The sequence below is a fragment of the Carcharhinus amblyrhynchos genome, chromosome 21, assembly GCF_965287045.1.
Source record: "Carcharhinus amblyrhynchos chromosome 21, sCarAmb.v2.hapA, whole genome shotgun sequence".
NCBI lineage: Eukaryota > Metazoa > Chordata > Chondrichthyes > Carcharhiniformes > Carcharhinidae > Carcharhinus > Carcharhinus amblyrhynchos.
Window position 1 is genome coordinate 32,282,140 of NC_137344.1, and position 23,411 is coordinate 32,305,550.

The 23,411-nt window shown below is 41.7% G+C and overlaps 1 protein-coding gene across 1 annotated transcript; it reads right to left on the reverse strand.

Annotated features, from left to right (window-relative positions):
- Positions 1 to 679: 679 nt before the first annotated feature.
- eme1 (essential meiotic structure-specific endonuclease 1) lies at positions 680 to 23,158 on the reverse strand. The gene is made up of 9 exons (XM_080208946.1): positions 22,608 to 23,158; positions 16,978 to 17,917; positions 15,620 to 15,759; positions 13,198 to 13,287; positions 10,277 to 10,398; positions 9,269 to 9,386; positions 7,100 to 7,215; positions 4,983 to 5,172; positions 680 to 3,920 (listed from the first exon to the last, which is right to left on the reverse strand). Exons 2-9 carry the CDS (start codon positions 17,873 to 17,875, stop codon positions 3,753 to 3,755), a joined length of 1,842 nt encoding a protein of 613 aa, XP_080065072.1. The 5' UTR covers positions 17,876 to 17,917; positions 22,608 to 23,158; the 3' UTR covers positions 680 to 3,752.
- Positions 23,159 to 23,411: the final 253 nt, after the last annotated feature.

Sequence of the window (23,411 nt, forward strand, 5' to 3'; positions counted from 1 at the left end):
CTTTTGACCCAGGACTGATCCCAATATCCTCCAGCTAGGTTGGAAGGGAGAGGGAAAGGGAGAGAAGAATGGCAGGATGGTAGATCAGGGAAGCAATGAGATAATTTGGGGTAAGGAATGAGAGGCGAGGCAGAAGGTAGAAGTGGGTTGGGTAGGGTAGGGGTGGAGGAAATGGGGAAGAGGTGGGATTGTGAAAGGAGCGGTTATAGGGAGAAAGAGAAGGAACGGTGTGAGAGTGGAGCAGGTATGTGTAAGGAGGTGAGAAGAGAGCTTGACCAGGCAGCGGATGGTGGAATGGGAAGAATGAAGTAAGGAAGGCTGTCAGAAAGGATCAAAGACAGTGTGGGGGGAAGGGTGAAACAAAGAGGCAAGGCAGAAGGAGGACTAAGAAGCTGGGAAAAGCGAGAGAGTGCTAGAAGGGATTTAGGAGGGGAAGGGGGTGGGTAATGGGAAACAGAAGAGATGTCATGGGAAGAAAGAGCATTATGTGGTTCAGGCTCTCCTGTAGGTCACCAAGTTCAAAGGGACAATGACCCCCAAGGTGACAGCTGTGGCCACTTCCCTTGGAGGAATGAAGAAAAGCTTAGCAGTGCTCAACCTCAGACAAATGTCACTATACCTGTAGTAGGGCTGAGGTGTCACCATCAAATCAGCAAAAGATCAAACAAGTGCACCAAAATGTGAGGATCTGTTAGAGTTCCCAAAGGCAATAAAATCAAATGCCTTGGCATTCGGGTTTCACCGGATGATATTTTGTAACAGGTGAACTTGCGTCATGTTAAATGAAAGAAAAGATGTTGTGATGCAATTTATAAGCTGTCTTTTTATTTCAATGCAGGTCGAGTTAACATCTGGGTAACATAAAATGACTGGATACTTTGCAAGGGTGCACAATTTATGAATGCCTGGCTGTAGTAGAGACCTAAGCTATTCCAGTACAGCTCATTGACAAATAGCTGGCAGTGTGAAAAAATTACCTAGGTATGCCCTGCCAACAAAAAAGACAAACTCAATGAGTCAATTAGCACCCCATCAACATTTTACCAACCATCAGCAAAATGATGGAAGTTGTTTGTTATTGACAAGCTGTGCTATTTACTCAACAGTAACCTGCTCACCAATACTCAGTTTGGGTGCTATCAAGGCCACTCAGTTCCAGATCTCATTACAGCCTTTGTTCAAACATGACTAAAAGAATTGAAGTCCAAAGGTTAAGCGAGAGTGACTGCCCTTGAAATCGAGGCAGTGTTTGGCACATTATGGCATCAAGGAGCCTTTGCAAAATTGAAGTCAATGGGAATTAGGGGAAACCTTTCCATTGGTTGGAGCCTTATTCATCACAAAGGAAGATGGTTGTGGTGGGTGGAAGTCAAATCATTTCTGCTCTATGGATATCAGCAGTGCATTGTTTTATTCTTTTAACCCCCATCCTTAATTGCCTTTGAATTGAGTGCTAGGCCATTTCAGGGGGCATTTAACAGTCAACACACTGCTGTGCGTCTGGAGACAGATGTAGGCCAGAGGTGGCAGATTTCATTCCCTAAGGACATTAGCGAACCAGATGAGTTTTTATGACAATTGATAATGGTTTCATTCCGGATTTTTGTTGAATTAAAATTTCACCACCTGCTGTGGTGGGATTTGAACCCGGGTCCCAGGGCATTACCCTGGGTCTCTGGATTACTGTCCAGTGATAATACAGCTATGCCATCACCCACGTGGGCCATATATAAGATTTACTGCAAATCTGCCAAAGTTTTTTTGAACTCAAACTTCCAAACCTGCAAACACTGCCACCTAGAAGGACATAGGCTGCAGATGATTGTGAAAAGCACAATCACAAAACCCGCAGAATCACAAAACAAGCTGCTTTGGAATTATATCACCATTCTACTATTTGTCACTGGGTCAAAATCCTGGATCTCTCTCCCGATCAGCATTGGGGTGTACCTAGAATGGTTCAAGAATGCAGCTCAGCGCCACTTTCATAAGGGGAATGAGGGACTGACATCCACTTTGGGAATGTTTGATGAAACACTGGATCTAATCCATGCTGCACTTGATAGAAAGAATGGGACAATATGTGGTGTGTAATGTGAGGAAGTGACATGAGTACAATTGAAAAATGAGACATCACATGTGTAGGGTGAGAGTCGGAACTGATTTGAGATTTTGGACAAGAGATACAGGAAGGAATCAAGGAAGATTTTTTTTAATGCAGCAAGTGGCAATGACCTGGAACTCTGCTTCCACCAGCATCATGGGCTATGAGACAATCAATGATATCAAAAGGAAATTGGATGTGCACTGAGAGAAAAAAACTTGCATGGCTACAGGCACAGAGTAGGGGAATGTGACTGACGGGCTGCTGTAGACAGCAATATGGCCTTGATGGCTGAATGGCCTCTGTGATGTAATATCTCTATGACTCTAAGATTCTATGAAATGATCATGAAATTTATTGCAAAAAATTATCAAAAGCTTTAGCACCAATACATTTACACTTAACCATTATCTTTAAAAAATATATACTCTTTTATCCTGAATGTGAAGATGTACACAGATTTCTTTTTCCATTTTTTCTCCCCTCTTTCCTTGAAAACTCTGATTCTTGCTGGGTTCAGGTTATAATTGTCTCAGCAAATCACCTATAAAAACATTCTTTATAATTGGATACTGACAATTAAAAGACAATTAAAAGAGGTGTGAAGGCATCATAGCCAAGTCTCAACCTGTCCTCACCAAACATCTACAGAAGGGTCAATGGACTGCAATCAAGGACTGGAACCCTGGGCAATCTCTTCCTCAGCTCAAGGGCTCCAATGTGCCAAATACTGCCTTGGCTGAGATTAGTTCACCTAACACAGGCTGAGGCAGGGACCCTTGTGGTTTATATGATTCAGTACCACACAAGCATCTTTGCCCAGCAGGCCATGGAGAAACAAGCCAGCTTTCAAAGAGTCTCAAAGTGATTTTGTTTTTGTTTACTTTATTCCAATCCAATCAAGTCAAATTAAAGCCAATTCAGAGTCCCAACAGGTTGGGACATTCCCGATCCAAGCTGACAAGACAGGGCTCCCACTTCCTGTCTTGGGCTTGATCTACATGATCCAAGCCGATTGGAGTAGGTGTAGCTCCTCCTCCAAGGCTTGATCTCATTTGCATCTTAGCCAAAAGGCCGAGATGCCACATTAAAAAATTGCTTAAGTGATCCACAAATTGGAGCACTATGCCAGAGTGCAGAAGTGTGTGTAGACCCACTGATCTCTCTGGAGGGAGGTCACTTTCACACCTTTCCCACGGCCTGGCAGTTTTGGTGAGGAAGAAACGCATCACCTCCATTTACCAAAGAACAAGTGACATAAAGAACAAAGAAAACAGCAAGTCTCATTTTCATTTAACAGCCAGTACATCTGCATTATCAAAGTAGGAGGTAAATGTCCTATACACATTTGTGAATGAGAACCAAACACACCAATAAAAATTAACCATAGTGCAACTGTATATCAGCTCCTATTAGTGTATTAATAGTACTACTGCTATGGTGGTAACTTAAGCTGTGCTAATTGGTTTATATATCCTCCTATTGTAAAGCTACGAACCACTCATTAAGACCATCGTTCTGCCACTAGCCTACTTAGTAACGCTCAATCATTATAAAGAGAAATACTGATGCTCTATGAAAAGGAATCAAAAAGCTATACGATTTCCGGATGTTCTGCCAAAGATCCTGAGGAGTTGGCGCAACTCTGTTATTCCAGAAAAAAATCAGCATCTGTAGAAGTCATCAGCAAATAGACCCGTTTTGACAGCTCTGGTCCAATCCTTCGTGTTGTTGAGATTGCTCCTTCGCCACGTCGGACAGAGATATCAGCAAGCAAATTCTCCTTCTCTCGTTCAGAACTGCACATTTGATATGCCTAATCAGAAGAAAAAGACAACTGACCATCTAGCTAATATATTTAATATATCAATAATTCATCCATGAACAACATATACAAGAATCAACTTCAGCAATATTGTTGCCTCAGATGAATTCTACAGGAAAATATATAAATATTACTAAAGACAGGACCCTGACTTGTATATATAGTACATGGTCCCTTTAATCGTCTTTCTTAGTAACACCTTAAACCATTTCACAGAATAATTAACAGTAATATGGATTTCTGACACTGCACACTTGAATTGTGAAAAACCACCCAGCAGCACAAATATACATTCAATCCATCCAAACCTGGTTGGTATCTGGAGTGAACACTTAAAAGTTGTATGATGTTGGGGTTCGTATTGGTGGGTATGGTTCTGTCAGTGCATAAACTGGGGCATAGCACTGGTGGGTACAAGTATGAAAGTGTTCATGTCTGGAACCCATCATTGTTATTTACCAAGTTTTGTGCACTTACATTCATGCATTACAAACCTAATTTAGTCTGCATTGCTTTTCATCTTACTCTGACCCCATCTAGGGCCTATTTCTTACTCTAGTCTTATCTGTTGCTCCTTTGGTGCACCTTGTTTCTCTTTTCTCATGCTACCTCTTCATTCCCATCCTACTAGATTAGGTTAAACTCTCTCCAACACTGATCCAGGCTCTGGGGTGCAACCTGTCTAACTGTATAGATCCCACCTCCCCCTGAAGCCGTCTCAATGTCCCATGAATTTAAAGCCCTCTCTCCTGCATCATCTCTCCAGCCATGCATTCATCAGCTTTGTCAAAACGTTAACTGTCTCTCTCTCCACAGATGCTGCCAGGCATGCTGAGCTTTCTCAGCATTTTCTATTTTTATTTCAGATCTCAAGCATCTACAGCCTTTGCTTTTATATTATTGCCTCAGTAGATCTTGGGAAACACCTACCTTTCACATTCGTCAGAATCCATACTGTTTATTTTCACTTCCCATCTCCTACCTTTCAAACAATCACCATTAACTTTAACGTAAATACTTTTTCACCAAAAGAGTAATTGGGATAATTTGTACCTGAGCAAGTAACCATGGTGATTGGTAGGCAGACACTATGGCATTCGCCATTTCAGAGCTAACTCTGTTTAATTGCTGGATCTGTTTCTTCCAAATGCTCAGGAGACCTTTCCCTGAATGATCTACCTTTGTCCCTCTGGATCTGTCACTCTCCAAGTAGACCGAGAGTCCTTTGTTCTCCCGTACTCTCCTAGCAATATAGAACAAATATTAACCAACACCCTTTTGCACCAACTTATTTAAAATTTATTCATGAATATACCACTGAAAAAAAGTCATTTCTTCTCCCTATCAATTTGCAAAACAGACTGTTCTTTCAGCAAAATTATTTTTAGATTATGGCACGAAGAGAAAATGCTTGAAATACACAGTTGGTCATTAGCATATAGTCTTTTATTGCTGGTCAAACGCTCGAACAGTTGCTGTTTCTCCAATATTGTCATCTCAAATCTACTTCAGTTTAAAAAGAAAGGTTTGTATTTATATAGCACCTTTCAGAGCCTCATAATATCTCAGCCACTGAATTTCTTTTAAAATACAAATATTTTTCTAATGTAGGGCTTCACTAATCTGGAAGTTATGTAAATGCTGTCATAATACACATGAACCAATAAGCAATATAGCCTTTATAAAAGCAATCACACTTTGCAATCTTGACTAACAACCAGTGGGATTCGTACAATGTAGGATGATTCATTTACACGTCATGTGCAAAAATCAATCAAACCAGCTATTCCTTAAAATGGTCACTGAATTACATTAACATCAGAGAGATGGTGTGGTTTGGGCAGGGATTGGAAGTGGTTTTAGGTACCAGTTATGTCACTTGCAGATCTTACAATGCAATTCTTTATTCAATTGAACATATTTCAAAGGAGGAATGAAGACCATACTGACAATGGTCAATCTTCCGGTCAATCAGCAATGCTGGGTGCATTGCTTCTACCTTTTAGTTCTTTCAGATTGATGATGCTACCCATTTCTTCTGGGATCTTCCAATCCTGGCTGAAGCAGAAATGAGAAGCACAGGCACTCGTGAGCAAGTCCAGCTAGAGCTAGGGAAAAAGACACACGCCTTTTATGACAGTAGCTGCTATATTCAGGTAAAAGTTTTATAAGTTCCAGTCCTTGGGCAGGTGTGAGATAGGAGTGGGTGGCATGTTTGAATGGTCAGAAGAAATAATCAGATCAGGTTGGAGGTGGGCAGTTGGGGATAGACATTCAGCTAAGTCCCTCATATCTGGCCCAAACATCCAACCTAAGCTCAGGTTTGATGACAATTGTGCAGGATCCTGGGCAGCAGGGAATAAAGCCATTGGAAGGTAATTTGCACATATGTCTTACATTAGGAATCTGCAGAGTCCTAACTAGTCCCAACATACATTTGTTCCATCTCCAACAGTCCAGAGACCAATATCTTTAGTAGTCAGTTGCCTGTGAAGTTCCCCATGGTTAACTATGTGGGAGGAGTACCACTGTGTGTATATATATATATATATATATACACACACAATAGTTACCCAGACTTTACTCGTGCTTTCAATCCTTCTAACCTTTCCTGGGTAACTACTGGTATCACCCAGTCAGAATCATCAGAAGTTTGTAATTTAAACAATTGTTGACGGTTTCCTATGCAGGGTAATTGCTCAGGGGAAGTTTGCACTTCTGGCCAATTACCATGCAAACCCCCAAAGGGCATTTCCAAACACATCTTTGAGGAGATTGGAAGGTATGGTCTAATGAATCATTTGTGGCATTCAATATATAAAAAGCTCATTAGATAGTCTGATTGTGGGATACTGTTCCAAGCATGAAGGGAATCCTTAGCTATCACATTCTTCATAAACACTGGCAAACTATTCTACCATAAGGACATCATAGTCATGTCCATTCACCCCACAGCCTCATTCTGCTTTGGGAAGGAGCCCACAATCTGACCATTGTGTACTTTTTACTTCGCATTCCAACCACCCAGCAGGTGTTTGGAGAGGGGCTTAGTATCTAAGTGACGGATGGTTTTATGCTGTCTGCTCACACCTAATGGGAATTGGGTTAATGCTGACTAATTCATTTAAAAGAAAGTTGCTCTTGAAGTTCTGCTCAAGCTCAGCACCTACTTGAATGGGGCCTCAGCCACAGCTTTGGTGAACATGCTGATATAATCTGCAAACTCCTTCCATTCCTCCAATAATTGAAGCTGTGCTCCAATGGACAGTTGCATGTATACTAGAGCCTGAGGCAAGAAGAAAAAACAAATAACTAAGACTCTAAACAATAATAATTTTAAATCAAACTAAATGATGTTCAATGGAATTGCTTTTAAACACATTATTTTTCCTCTCCTGAAGGGTTTTTACTTCCAGATAAAAATTCCAAAGGTTTCAGGTAATTTGTCTGGACTGGTAGGCTATTGATTGCTGCAAAACTAATGACAGAGACCAATACCCTGCTGACCCAACTGAAGTTCATTACTTCATAAGATATAGGAGCAGAATTAGACCATCAGGCCCATTGAGACTGTTCCACCATTTGATCATGGCTGATATGCTCCTCATGCTCATTTTCCTGCCTTCTCCCAATAACCTTTCAACCCATTACCAATTAAACATTTGTCTAACTCCTCCTTAAATTTACTCACTGTCCCAGCATCCACCGTACTTTGAGGTAATGAATTCCACAGATTCACAACCCTTTGGGAGAAATAGTTTCTCCTCAACTGTTTTAAATTTGCTACCCCTTATTCTAAGACTAGGACCTCTCGTCCTAGAATGCCCCACAAGAGCAAGCATCCGCTCCACGTCTACTTTATCTACATCTATCTTTTATCATTTGTACATCTCAATTTGATCTTCCCTCATTCTTCTAAATTCCAGAGAGTACAAGCTTAAACTGTTCAATCTCTCTTCTTAGGACAAGCCCTTCATCTCTGGAATCAATCTAGTGAATCTCCTCTGACCTGTCTCCAACACCACAACATCTTTCCTCAAATAAGGGAACCAAAACTGTGCACAATATCCAGATGTGGTCTCACCAATGCCTTGTACAGTTGCAACAATACTTCCTTACCGTTATATTCTATTCCTTTAACGACGAATGCCAACATTTCATTTGCTTTCTTTATTATCTGCTGTACCTGCATGCTAATTTTCTGTAACTCATGAACGAGGACACTCAGATCCCTCTGCACTGGAGCACCCCGAAGTCTCTTCTCATTTAGATAATAAGTTGCCTTCCCACTTTTCCGACCAAAATGCATGACCTCACACTTATCCACATCAAACTCCATCAGCCACATTAGGCCCACTCTCCTAACCTGTCTATATCCATTGTAAGTTTCTTATTTCCTCATTACAACTTACCGTCCTGCCTATTTCTGTGTCATCTACAAATTTGGCTATAGAACTTTCTATCCATATATCCAAGCCATTAATATAGACTGTAAATAGCTGGGGCCCAAGGACCGACCCTTGTGACACCCCACTAGTTAAATTTTGCTAGCTAGAAAAAATACATTTATCCCGACTCTCTGTCCATCAGTCAGCCACCTATCCAAGCTAATCAATTACCCCAATCCCATGCGATCTAACCTTGTGAATTAATCTTTGGTACGGCACTTAATCAAACACCTTTTGGAAGTCCATATATACTACTGAAATATATGTGTACTGTCCAAAGTGGTCACTGGAAAGAAATCCAATGGGTCTAACTTTTTTTTAAACTGCTATTCCTTGATCTCTAGTGAGCTAGCTAATCTCAGCAAGCAGGGATACTACAAATGGTATTAGCATTGTTAGGCTAGAGTCAATGAAATGAATAATCTGTCTTCTCACTACCCCTACTCAAATGTGCCTGTGAGGACAACAATAACCTACATTATACAACAGATTTAACATAAAGCATCTCAAGGACAGAACCGGACTCAGCAAAGGTGTACCCCGTGGTCAGATATTTCCATGCCAAACTTCCCACCACTAGTAAGGTGCTGAAGGGAAATAAATATCAAACTAAAACTGGAAGATCACAGGAAAACATAAAACACCAGAGACATAAAGCAGCTTAGGTAGTATCTGTGTAGAGATAAAGTTCAGGATGAAGAGCACATACCTAGTGCTAACTCCCTGATGCTCCCCACAGATGCTGCCTGGCCTATGATTGTTTGCTGAATTTACAGTTTCAGTCTTTTAACATTCTTTTGCTTCCTAACAATATAGTTTTGTGTAACCTCTACTGAGCTCTGACTGTGAAATCAAAGTTGCACCATGTCTCTGAAGCCAGTGAAAACTCACTGATTCTACATCTGCTCGTGATATCAGAGGCACATGCTGATTATAGCCTTTTGCCTTTCTTTGTTTTGCTTGTTCTTCACTGCACTTTGTCTGCTGTGACCTGTGCTTCTTCTGTGGCCTGCAGAAACAAACCAAAAAATTTCTTTAATTTTTACTTTCCATTTCTCCTGCTCCAGCTAAAGCCTCCTCTATCTCATCCAATTCCAGTAATTATCAGCAAATTATTTGATCTTCAATGACGTCACAACTAAATCCTGTAGTATAAGACCAAGCATCAAGACACTTATATTTCCCAGCAGAGGTAACTGAATAGTGATCAGTAGTTTTGCTCTTTTCTAGTCCAGCGATGCTGAGACCAACAGTCAGGTCACAGTTGCTGGCTCAGCTGAAATCAACCAAAATCAAGTGTGTATGTTACACATTCATTGGCCTAAGTGAACTCCTAGACACAGAACCATATTATATATCTAAACACAGGGGAGTGCAGGTCATTTTCTTGGCTTGCCTTCCTTTTTCTAATATACTTGTTACTGGGTTACAACACAGTACATTTTACTCATAATATACATAGTAACAAATGTGTTGGTTCCAGGGGTCGTGAATAGCTCTGGGATTGATTCCAGCTACTGGCAGTGCCTCAAGTGCACATTTCCACAGTATTTGATGGGTTTTGGTACTCCAACAGTTCCTGTGCTGCAGTGCAGAGAAGCTCGCATGGACTGCTTTTGAAGCTAGCCACTGATAGTAGGTCAGTAAGAAGTACCTTATTTCATGGAACATCGCCTGGTTTAACCTCAGAGCGGGCAGCACCTTCTTGAAAACTGGGTTACTTTTTAATCATACTTCAATCTGCACTAGCCACAATAACTGTGGATCTACTCCTCACAAACACAACCATTTCCCTCAGTTTGAGCAGATGGCACTGAACGGCAGAACACTATGGCTGCTTTAGGGTAGTACAACAAACATTAAGACAACACTTCAAAAAAGATTCACTGCAGTTCTCACCTGAAGTACTTTTCCAACCCCACAACAACGAAACATGGAACTCTCCTAGCACTTTTCTGGAGAATATCAAGAACAAAATCTTGTAATGTCACCTGGTTTTCAGACGCAGCCCCTTGCAATTCCTGGGTGAGAAATTATAGGGAAATGTGTGTGTTTAATGAAAGTTAAAATCAGGATTGTTATCAAATGGGTGCTTAATTGTATTCAAATTGTGGGACTCATTGGAGACTTACATGTGCACATTCTTATATCTACATACACATTTTTATATAAGAACATAAGAACATAAGAAATAGGAGCAGGAGTAGGCCATCTAGCCCTTCGAGCCTGCCCCGCCATTCAATAAGATCATGGCTGATCTGTTGTGGCTCAGTTCCACTTTCCCGCCCTCTCCCCATAACCCTTAATCCCCTCTCTTATCAAAAACCCATCAACCCGCTTCTTAAAAATATTTAGCGAGGCAGCCTCCACCACTTCAACGGGCAGAGAATTCCAGAGATTCACCACCCTTTGAGTGAAGAAGTTCCTCCTCAACTCCGTTCTAAACTGCCTCCCCTTTATCTTGAGGCTGTGCCCCCTAGTCCTACTGTCTTTTTTGAGCGGGAAGAGTCTCTCCACCTCTATCCTATCCATCCCATTCATCATCTTATACGTCTTCATCTTCTTCTTATCTTCTTATCATCATCTTATATAATAGTATAGGAGCAAGCACGAAGTGCAGCTGGTAGTCAGAGGTGTATGATATACAAGGTGTGTCTCTGTAGACAAAAGGTCAAGAAGATAACACACCTTTCGTGGTCACAGAAAGTTCCAAAACATTGTACAAACAATGAAGTACCTTTGGAGTGTGATGTAGAGGATTCGAATAGGCTAATAAAACACATAACCATAGGTTTAGGAACATTAACATGTTACTGACTTAAGAGTGAATGATCTTGGGACTATGGGAACACTGACAAGGCTGCTGATAACGAATACATCTCTATATGATTAACAAGTACTTTTCTTTAAAAACATGTATTTTGAATTTATGAAATGAATGAAGTTTAATTTAGGGTTTTGTAAAGCTTCAGTCAACAACAAAATACTGCAGGGCTTGGCAGGAGAGTTATAGACAACGCCTGCATTCCAAGGGACAATGGTTTCACTGAAAGCAGAAACGTAATCAGCAGTGGTTGGAAACAAAATGGCTATCAATGCCAATTTTATGAACAAAGCTATGCAGCTCCAAGCAGATAATGCAGGTGTAAGGCAGACATAAGAGATTTCTCAGGGTCAGACGAATGTCACGTGGGTTCAACTCGGTGGGAATCATCCTCCTGTTTCACTGTCCAGTGTCCTGTGTTGTGGGGCAACAGAAGGGAAGTAACATTTATAATTAGTAACAAATGAAATCCTCCTATTTAGGTCAAGATGTGTATTGTTATTGACTGGAATTAATGATGGGATGATTATTGACTGATTTGTATTAATGCTTATTGGATTATGCCCACTGGGAAGGTGGGAGAAATGATTTTGTAACCAATAACTGTCCTTGCGAGGGCATTGTATAGCAGAATGATATCGGGCGGCCCAGATCCTCTATCTGGAGTGCTGGGCTTCTTTATATAATTCTCCCATTCGATCATTTGGTTAAATAAATCAATGCCTTAAAATCAGTACACTGTGTTTCACGAGCCTTTATATTAGTTTGAGCAATACATAGTCTCAAGAGAAGGACTTTGCAACAAAGACCAGGCAACAGAGTGTACTCACTACTGTAATATCAGAAATGTAACAGCCAATTTTTGCACACAACGCTCCTGCAATCTGCAATGTGATGATGACCAAATAATATGTTTTGTACTGCAAATCAATGGATAAATATTAGCTGGAGATATATTCCTTGTTATTGTCAAATTGCACTGGAGGATCTTTTGTGTTCATTTCAGAGGGAAGTCGAGATTTTGGTTAAACATCTTATCCAAATTGTACGGAGATTAGGTTCCAGTGTTCTATCCTTTACCACCAGGCTATTCGATTCCCAATAGGAAGCACTAATCATGTTGTTTCGTTATAAGGAATTCCAAGAACTTTAATTGTGTTTTATGGTATATATTCTAGTTGAAAGCAGAAACTAACAGCATTGCCTATAATGTACAATGGGGTTACTATTTCCTCCCATCAAGTTCCACTTCTATTACATTAGACTGTGGGATTTCTATAGTGTTTGGAAAATTCAATAATGCTCTTTGTTTTTCTGGTCTTAGTGAATCAAAGAGAATAAATACAGAGGAGGATGAAAACTTAAACATCTTGTTGCTGCAAGAGATCAATGTGACCTTGTCTGTTAGGAGGCTTCTTTCTTCACTGACTCAGGCAAAGGTAATGCTTTTACCAGTACAGGCCAGCTGCTGACATGCCACCCAACTGGCCACTCTTCAGACATGAGCCTAACCAGGAAGTGTCGACGGGCTGTTCAACCACACAGGGTTTCACAGTATAACCCAATCTTCATTTGATGCTCTTTATCAGGAGACACTATTTATTGATTGGGAGTGAGTATCAGAGCTGATATTTTATTTCTCCCCTGAGGTTCTAACTGAAATCAGTGAGAGCAGGAATCAAACCCAAGATCTTATATTCTCACTGGGCCATCTGGAAAGTTTCTGCCAGCCTTGTTAACCAGAAATCGCAGATAAAGCTGTGGAAAAAGACAAAACCTAACTTGCGCTATTTTAAATAAAATAAACAACTGACTTCTGGGGCTTCCATTTCAAACAGAAATCATTAAAAAACTGATTCTAAGTGTTAAAAAGTGAATTCTGGAAAACCATCAGCTATCTAACTATGGAAAGTAACGAATGCCTGACTTTGACCATTCTAGATGTCAGAGGGCTGAAACACAAGAAAATTGATCCACTTTTAATGTGTAATGTTACCTGTTTGTAGTTGTGAACCATAGAAACAAACTCCTCCAGTGGAATATAGACCAGAACATGAAGCTCATCCACCCAGTCAGTCTTTTCATTCTGTTAAGATAATTTTCAGGACATATTTTATCAAAGCATAAAAACAAGTTACAAAATGGAATAGTCTGGCTGTTCTGTTGACACACTAAGAAGTCTCAAACACCAGGTTAACGTCCAACAGGCTTATTTGTAGCAAATGCCATTAGCTTTCGGAACTGACTGTTCCTTTGTCAACCAGCCTGTATGACCATTGCACAGGCAGTAAGTACATCTCAAATGTTCAACTGAGATTTTTATTCTTCATTATTGAGAGGCCAAAGGGCAACACATCAGCAAGGATCAGATGCAAAACAAAAAGGCAAGGTAAAGCACAAAATTATCGAGGTTTTAAAAACTTGAGGATTATATGAGGTGAAAATAAAGCAGCAAATAGCCCTCCAGATCCCATATTCCGAAAACTGGAGTACATCAATAGAAAAAGTTGGATGGAAAAGAGAGGAGCCCAAATGGGAGTGATGGTAGGACTGGAACAGAAAAGCTCATTGACAGGAAGTAATCCCAGGTCACTGAATATCCACGTGAGTCTTGGTAGCATTTGAGAGCACTGGTGGTGGCCACTAGACTGGGAGATCCAACAAGGTTGGACAATTGTTTTGTTTCAGATGGTGATATTTCTGCAAGACAAACATGAACACACAGGATTTTAAGCTAGTGTGAAAGGGAATGCTGAAAGACAGATTGCGCATTAACTGAAAGAACAGAGATCAAGGATACCTTAAATTGGGACCTTTCCAAAAAGGGCCTGATGATGAGTGGGATCCCTGAGGTGTATGCTGGGCTTCACCTTCTGCTTATGTCACTTTGGAAATTACAGTTCTACAGTTTACAAATGCTACAATGTTGTGCAACAGTCAGGGTCTTAAGCAAAGAAAACTGAATGACCCCAACATCTGGAGATATTGAAGAACAGAATCTACAGGGAAAACGCACTTGAAAGTATTTAAATGTGAAGTTACATACACCTAGATAATAGTCAGTTCACATTACAAAACTTGGAAGTATTACTGAAAAAAAGGTACATGTTGTTGAAGCTTTTCATCTTGTACTCATCAGGACTTTTTAATTAGGAATACCAGTAGTAAAAGGGAACAACAATTTACACTGCATGAGAAAACAGTGCTAATTGGTTGGCAAGTGGGCTGATTGGTAGTGGCATTGCTATGAAGAATGAACTACAGAATGGCTATTGCTCAAGTTTTTGTTTCGTTGAAAAGGTGCAATGAATAGATATACTCCTTTTGTCTGCAAAGGACTGAGTCGTGTGTGTGAGTATTGTGTAGCTTCCAATGTGCATAAGTGAGCCACAGTGTTAGCCCAACAAATAATTTAAAAATGGTTTTCAGTGCTATTCTTCAGCGCAATCAGAATTGTTTAGCGAGTATTGTCCAATCACAAAATCTAATGTTGGACATCATGTTTTCAGTTTTACAAGTAGGGCCTGGTTGGGTGTCTCCTGTACTTTGCCTGTTATGAACAGCCAAAGGGACGTGCTGTTTGATATGATCTGCTAGTCTTTGAGACACATGGTCTACATACCTGGCATCTCATCGGCACTGAAATTCATATACCACATTACTTAGTTGTGAAGCAGGATGCTGCCATCAAGCCAAAAAAAATCTACCTATAATAAGGAGGGATTTCTTTATTCAGAGGGTGGTGAACCTTTTGAATTCTCTACCCAAGAATGCTGTGGGAGTTCAATCATCGAGCATGTTCAAGACAGCAATCACAGATTGCTGGATATTTATGACATCAAGGGATATGGGAATAGTAAGGAAAAATGGCTTAGAGGTGGATGATCAGCCATAATCTGTGTTTGGCTTGATGGGCCAAATGGTCCACTCTTACTCCTATTTCCTATGTCATTAAGCCAATACTTAAACCAAGAGAATGAAGAGTAAACTACCAAAGGATCAGAGACACATGAGCAAAAGTTTCCTTTGGAGTTGTGTTTTGGGTGTGCCTGCATGGGTTCTGACTGTTTCTCATTCACTATTCAACTAGACACAAGTTACAACTGATCTGCAATGTGATTGTAAAACTATGCCATCATAACTGAATATGATTCTGTCCAAATCCATATTCCACACGCTACTGGATACCGTAGTTAGCAGCAGAAACCAAGCTGAACACTTCTCGTCACACCAATACACGTGGGCAATTGCAGCATCCCACATCTTGATTGATGCAGGACTTCATGGACACTAGACAAAATTTTCAGTGTGATATTTTCCAATTTTTAACAAGAACTTTTAAGACCACTACATTAGAGGGTAAATAATGCGTTACCACAACTTTTCCAATCCTGCTAAAACATATGAATATCACATACCATCTGCTGCCCTACAACGCAAGCCTGTCTTCTCCTCCAGGTCACACTGTGGGGAACAGTCTGATTTTCTATCACACAGCTAACCTCCATGGTCTGTAGAGTACTGAGCAGTTGTCCACCTCCTTCTACCTGAAGCAGCCCTGTGTAGTGAAACAGATAACACATCATGCTCACATGTGCCACAGTGAGAATCAGGTTTTATCAACATTTTGGGAAACTATACTGAATAGTGCACTCCCATCTGTGACCACTAAGGTCATTTCAAAAATGTTAAACTTAACTTGAAAGGAGGCTTCTCCCAAATCACTTTTGGAGCAGTGTGAGACTGTTGTTATGCAGAAGTGGGCAAATGATCCTCAATTCCATATCTCAAATGATGGACAGCAAGACAATGCAGCATGGTCATAAGCGAGTCATAAATGGATTTAAATCTTTTGGCCCAGAGGCAGGTGTGGTACCAACTAGGTCAGAGGGGTAGATGGGAGGAAAAACCAAATAAAAATGCATCCGTGTCTATCTCTGGATTCTGGAATAATCTTTAGGGGCTTAGTAGTATCTATACTGGATCCACTGTTCATGACGATTAACAACACCACATGCAAAGCATTAAATGTAACAAATTGTATTTATACAGCAATACCCCAAAGCACATAAACATCACCGATGATGAGATAAAATTCACCTGGAGCAGCAGTTAGAATTTAGGGCAGGGATTGAAGGAGCACTTGTAGATGGATATTTTTGAAGGTCAGCACAGATTAAAATAAGCTACGAGGGTTAGAAAAAGAATGTCATACGCAGAGAGCTGATGATTTTATGGCTCGGCCACCAGTAGTGAAACCGGACAGGGGGTGGAAGGAAAATATTGAACTGTGCAGCCAACTCAGAATGAGAAGTTGGGCTGAGGTGGAAACATGGATACGTGGTTAGCAAAATAATCAGACAACGGTAGATAAGGAGGAACTATTCTTGGTGGCAGAAAGATCGAGCGCCAGTTGACACCAATTTAAAGGTGACCAGCATAAGAAGCAATGGTATCATGAAAAAAAACTTTCTTTTGTAATGAGATCTGGAATGTACTACCTGAAAATGTGGAGGAGGCAGATTCTATAGTGATTTTCAAAAGTGAATTGGCCTATAGAAAAGAAAACTTGCTAGGATACAAAGAAAAGGTAGGGAGTGGTACGAGTTGAATTGCTCTTACAGTACACTACAAACAACCTATCATCAAGTACTTAAAAATATACGTGAACTGTTATTAAACAGCATAGGTTTTGTAACAATGGCTAATTTAAGCCCTGTTTTAACAATTTCCAATGCTTTCTCATGATATCCAAACTGTTTTTTTAAACACTCACCTGGATCAATGGACACCAGCATGTGTTTGAGGCATTCTCCCGGCCTCAACATCTTCTCAATGTCAGCTAACTCCTTCTTCATGGCTTTTTCCGCTTCCCGTTGCTGACGAACTTTTTCCTTCTCTGCTCGCTGATACTCTCGTTCCTGACATTTTCTCAGTGCCGCCTGTTGAGTCTTTTTGATTTCTGCTACATTCTGTTTAACTTTTTTCTGTGGGTGGGATGAATCTGTTGCCACTTTCCTGGAGGATGGCCCATTCCTAACACACAGTTGAGCTGAATTTAAATCAGGCTCATGTGATTTTGTTGGCTGCAACATATGTACTTCATCTCCATCATCTGAGTCTGAAATGTCCCATGTAGAGCGTGAAGGCAAAGCTCTTTGGCTAATGAACGTAGGTTCCGTGGCTTGGCTCTCACTGAGAATGGCATCAGTCTTTTTCATTTCAGGGCCAACTTGATTAAGTTGAGGCTTATTGGGAATTGAAGTCCCAAGGACAGAGTTACATCTGGAATTTTCTTGACTAAATTTAGAAAGAGAGTGGTCAGGCTTCTCAACATTTTGATTCCCAGTTAGCTTTGCCCTCAGCCTATCGGATAAAGGAATGATTAAATCATCATCACCATCACTCTCACTACTCACAACTGTTACTATTTCCTTAGGTAAGCATTTAACAGAGTGGCTATGAATCCGCTGAGAACATCTAGTTTTGGCCAATGGAGCATCATGGCGTTCAGAGTCTGAACCCTCTACGACAATTGAATCAGACTGTCCTGGAGACCTGTGTTTGAAATCCACTGTGTCGTCACTGACTTTGCTTCGAAGGCCAGTAAAGCTGAAAACGGGCAAGTCAAATGAATCGTTATTTATGTCTGTGTCACCAGACTCATCTTCCATCGTCACACGACAGTATTCCCTATTAACTTCAAGTGATCATACCTCAAATAGAAACAAATATGAAGGTAAAATAAATATAGGATTCTTTCTGGCACATTTCGTTCTGCTCAAGGTGAAAAATGATTGTGTGGAGGAAACAAGTACATCCCACTACAAGTACCCAGTATCTCGCACTTCCAGGTCAGAAACAGCGTAAGTTAAAGGGATAATCACACACTCTCTATTCTACCCCAACAACAAGAAATTACATGGTGTCATGATATTGTCAGTAGACTAGAATCCAGAGATCCAGGGTAATGCTCTGGGTACCTGGGTTCAAATCCGATCATGACAGATAGCGAAATCTGAAACCAGTAAAAAAGAAATCTGGAATCAAAAGTGTAATGGTGACCATTGTTGATTGTCACAAAAAATCCATCTGGTTCACTAATGTCTTTTAAAGAAGGAAATCTGTATCCTTACCTGATCTGACCTACATATTACTCCAGACCCACAGCAATGTGGTTGACTCGCAAATGCACTCTGAAATGGACGGCAATTAGGGGTGAGGAATAAATGCTGGGCCCAGCCAGCAACACAGACATCCCATAATAAAACATAATTCAGCCTTACTAGACTCATTTCCTCAACACTCTCTGTTTGCATTCTGAATTAACTAAACAGAGTAATTTGTAGTTAGTCCAACTGACACACATAATGGTCAAAGATGAAAAGATCCGTCACCATGAAAAAAGCTTTGCAGAGAACATCAAAAATTGTACAAACGAACAATCACAAATTTGGTTTGAGAGAGGGGGAATGGCCTTGATATTTATAATCAATACTTTATGCACGCAATGCCACAGAGAGCCCAGTTAGGATGTTCTAACCAATGGTTATATTTTAAACTATATCCTTTAACGAAATCTAAAATGGAGTAATTTGAAGTATGTTGTTGGAGGTGGGGTTGAAGAGGAGCTATGTGTGACCTCTTACTAGTTCTGCCCAGAGACAAACCCATTTGGCTTTATAGTAATTCTGACAAAAGACGAGCTCACATGACCTAATTGCCATTAGGACAGGGGTCTCGGTTGAAACCTACTCAACAAGCTGCTAGTTTTAACATCTGGCCACAAAGGAAGGGACGACTGACCTTACCCTTTCCAAATTGACAAACTCTCAGTGGCAGTCAAATCAAGAGTTTTAGGGAGAAAGACCCACAATCAGTACTGCTATGGTAAGCAGAAGAAAAGGACTAGCTTGAAGAAACCACCAGTTGAGGGTCAATGAGAGGGGATGTCATGTTCAAAGAAACGAGGATTGCCAAGAGTTAAAGACCACAGAATCAGCAGAAAGTACCAAGAAATGGGAATTTGGAACAGATCATTTTACTCCAAAGTTGTGCAAGTTAGGTTGATTAGCCATGCTAAGTTGTCCCTTAGTGTCAGGGAGATTAGCACAGCAATTACGTGGGGTTACGAGAAAAGGGCATGGGGGTGTTTGATATCGGCACAGGTTCAATGGGCCGAATGGCCTCCTTCTGAACTGTAGGGAATCTATGATCTATGACTCTCTTCACTACAAAATCTGACAACACCAGGTTTTAGTCCAACCTATTTATTTGATAATATACTCACAAGCTTTCGGGGTTAGCCCCTTCGTCAGGTGAATGGAGAGTTCTGGCCTCAGACAGAGCATATAAAGCACAGACAGTTTAGAGATTACTGATCAGAATGCGAATCCTTACACCTAACCTGCTGTTCAAGACCTGAAGTGGCTGATAATATGAGTGGAAGGAGCACTGATTACAGTTTAAAGAGATGTGTATTGTCTCCAGACAGTACAGTAAGTGAGGTTTTGCAAACCCAGGCAAGTCACGGGGGTTACAGGTTGCAAAACCTCACTTACTGTACTGTCTGGAGACAATACACATCTCTTTAAACTGTAATCAGTGCTCCTTCCACTCACATTATCAGCCACTTCAGGTCTTGAACAGCAGGTTAGGTGTAAGGATTCGCATTCTAATCAGTAATCTCTAAACTGTCTGTGCTTTATATGCTCTGTCTGAGGCCAGAACTCTCCATTCACCTGACGAAGGGGCTAACCCCAAAAGCTTGTGAGTATATTATCAAATAAATAGGTTGGACTAAAACCTGGTGTTGTCAGACTTTTTACTGTGTTTACGCCAGTCCAACGCCGGCATACCCACATCATCTCTTCACTACTCCATTTGTTAAATGTTAAATGTGCCATCGAAATGCAAGCACAGTATGTGCACATGGATTTTTTTAGATTAATATGCAGGGTGTGGGCATTACAAGCTGGGTCAGCATTCATTGCCCATCCCTTCTATATGAAAGCAATTGTGGGTTTGGAAGGTGCTGTCTGATAAGCCTTGGTGAGTTCCTACAGTGCATCTTGAAGATGACACACACTGCTGCCACTTTTGTTGGGAGAGCGAATGTTACTTGCCACTTTTCCGCCCAAGCCTGATACTATCAAGATCTTTCTGCATTTGGACATGAACTGCTTCAGTACCTGCAGAGTCATGAATGTTGGTAACGAACATTCAACAGTACACATCCCCACTTTAATCTTATGATGGAAAAAAAGGTCATTGATAGAGCAGCTAAAGATGATTGGGCCTAGGACACTACCCTGAGGTACTCATGCAGTGATGTTCAGGAACTGAGATGATTGACCTCCAATCACAAAACCATCTTCCTTTGTGCCAGGTATGACTCCAAGCCGCCCCAGATACCCGCTGACTCCAGTTTTGCTCAGGCTCCTTGATGCCACAGTCAAATATGGCTGTAATGTCAAGGCCAGTCACTCTCACCCTCATCTCTGCAATTCACCTTTTTTGTCTACATTTGAACCAAGGCTATAATGTGGTCAGACCGTGAGTGAACTTGGCAGAACCCAAACTCAGCAGCAGTGAGCAGGTTATTGCTAAGGAAGTACCACTAAATAATGCTTCCATCACTTTACTGATGATTGATGTAGGTTGATGTGGCAGTAATTGGCCAGTATGGATTTGCCTGCTTTTATGTACAAGACATACCACAGCAATTTTTCACATTGGCTACGACACTGGCATCTTCACAGCATTCTGTAACAGCTTGGTTAAGAAAGTGGCAAGTTCTAAAACACAAATCTTCAGCACTATGGCCAGACCATAGTCAGGGCCCATAGTCTTTATGGTGTCTAGTGCCTTCTGCCATTTCTTGATATCATGTGGAGTGAACTAAATTGGTTGATGAATGGCATCTCTGGTGCTGTGGACCTCTAGAGGAGGCTAAGATGGATCATCCACATGGCCGTTCTGATTGAAGACTGTTGCCAATGCTTTAGCCAGATCTTTTACATTGATGTGCTGGATTCCTCCTTTATTGGGAATGGAGATATTTGTGAAGCCTCCTCCACGAGTGAGTTGTATAATTACCACTATTCATGTTTGGACGTGGCAGGACTGCAAAGCTTATATCTAACCCACTGGTTGTGAAATCACTCACTCTTGTCTATTGTATGCTGCTTATGCTGTTTGGTAGGTGAATAGTTACGTTTTGTAGTTTCACCAGGTTGTCACCTCATTTTTAGGTATGCCTGGTGTTGAATCTGGCATGCCCTCCTGCACACTTCATTGAACTAGACTTAATCCCTGGCTTGGTTGTAATGACAGACTGGAGGATATGCAGGCTATACCATTAGATAGTGGCTGAGTGTAATTCTGTTGCTGACATCCCACAGCACCTCAAGGATGTCCAGTCTTGATCTGTCAAAATCTACCCCATTTAGCATGGTGGTAGTGCCACGTAACACAATGAAGAGTATCCTCAATGTGAAGACAGGACTTTTGCTCCACAAGGACAATACAGTTGTCACTCCTACTAATACTGTCATGGCAGATGCACCTGCAGCAGAGAGGTCAGTGAGGATGAGGTCAAGAACATTTTTCCCTCGTATCAGTTCCCTCTCGACCTTCAGCAGACCCAGTTAAAACTAGGACTTGGCCAGCTTGGTCTGTGGTGATGTTATCAAACCATTCTTGGGTGATGGACATTGAAGCCCCCAACCCAGAGTACATTTAGCATCCTCAGTGCTTCCTCCATGTGGCATCCAACAAGGAGGATTACTGATCCATCAGCCAAAGGGGAAGTGGGGGAGGGGGAATGACAGTTTTGGGTAATCAGCAGTAGGTTCCCGTGTGCATTTTAACCAGAATGCATGAAATTTAATTGAGTCCAGAGTCCATGTTGAGGAATCACATAGCAACTCCTTCCTGACTGCAACACAACATCTGCTGTGTAATTCCTGCCAATAGGGCTGGACATACCAAGAGATGGTGATGGTGATGTCTGCGACATAATCTGTTGTGGATCTGAAGTACACCAGCCCAGGTAACAACCTAAGATTTCCTTACCATTAGAGAACCTGATAGGTTTCTACAGCAATCATTTCATGGTCATCATTAGACATTTTAGTACCAGATTTATGTTGATTTTCCTCTTGCCAAGGTGGAATTCCCAACCCATATCCCAAAGCAATACCCTGGGTCTCTGGATAACTAGCACTGACACTAACACTACGTCACCACTTCCCCCCATGCATAGATAGATATATAATTTTGCATAAGTGTATAAATGCATGATCAAATATAACCAAAATGCATTTTTACAAACAACACATCGAGAGGAAATGTGTGTTGGATGATACCAGGGAACCAAGGATATTAACTAAAAGCTGATCCTACCTCAATTGTCATCACATCTCAGCCAAAAACCCGATTCAGCAACTCGTGAATGGACCGAGTGAACGGCTGGCGGAGAAAATGGGGGAGGTGGTCCACCGGCTGGGTAACTGAGTTGGGGGGGGAAAGAGGGTCAGTGAGCTGGGAGGAGGCGTTGGTCAGGGAGCTGGGGGGGGGCGCATGGGGAAGAAGTAGATCAGTGAGCTGGGACGAAGGAGTGGTCAGTGAGTGGGAGGAAGGGGGTGGTCAGTGAGCTGGAAGGGAGGGGCTGGTCAGTGAGTTGAGGGGAGGGGGTGGTCAGTGAGCTGGGGAGAAGGGATGGTCAGTGAACTGAGGGAAGGAGGTATGCAATGAGCTGGGAGGAAGGGGGTGTGCAATGAGCTGGGAGGAAGGGAGTGGTCAGTGAGCTGAGGAAAGGGGGTGGGCAATGAGCTGGAGGGGGGGAAAGGATGGTCAGTAAGGAGGGCAGTGATCTCGGGGGTGCCACCACTGGGTCAGTGAACTGGCTAGAGTTTGGATCCTCCAAGAGGGTGTCAGTGATCTGGGAGAAGAGGGGTGAGTTGTCGGGGGGGGGGGGGGGGTGGTAAGGAGATGAGCTTAGGATGGGGGTGAATCGTGAGTGGGTGACCTTCCTGTAGATCCCCCGGGCTGCCTGGGCATAGTTTCCCCGCGCGCTCTCTGCCTAACCGCCACCACGCATGCCAAAACCCGCCCATTCGCCACCCATTGGCTAAGGAACACACACTGGCATCCAATCACCTGAGAGCGGAACACAATCGGAGACGGTCCAATGGAAATGCAGGACCG

Bases quoted from the DNA above. Each gene is read 5' to 3' on its own strand.
- eme1 (XM_080208946.1), bottom strand. From the start codon at position 17,875: ATGGAAGATGAGTCTGGTGACACAGACATAAATAACGATTCATTTGAC. The intron at 7,216-9,268 runs GTGAGTTTTCAC...TTCTTGCCTCAG, and splicing joins CACGAGCAGATGTAGAATCA to GCTCTAGTATACATGCAACT. The intron at 5,173-7,099 runs GTAGGTGCTGAG...CTATATTGCTAG, and splicing joins GTGGCTGAGGCCCCATTCAA to GAGAGTACGGGAGAACAAAG.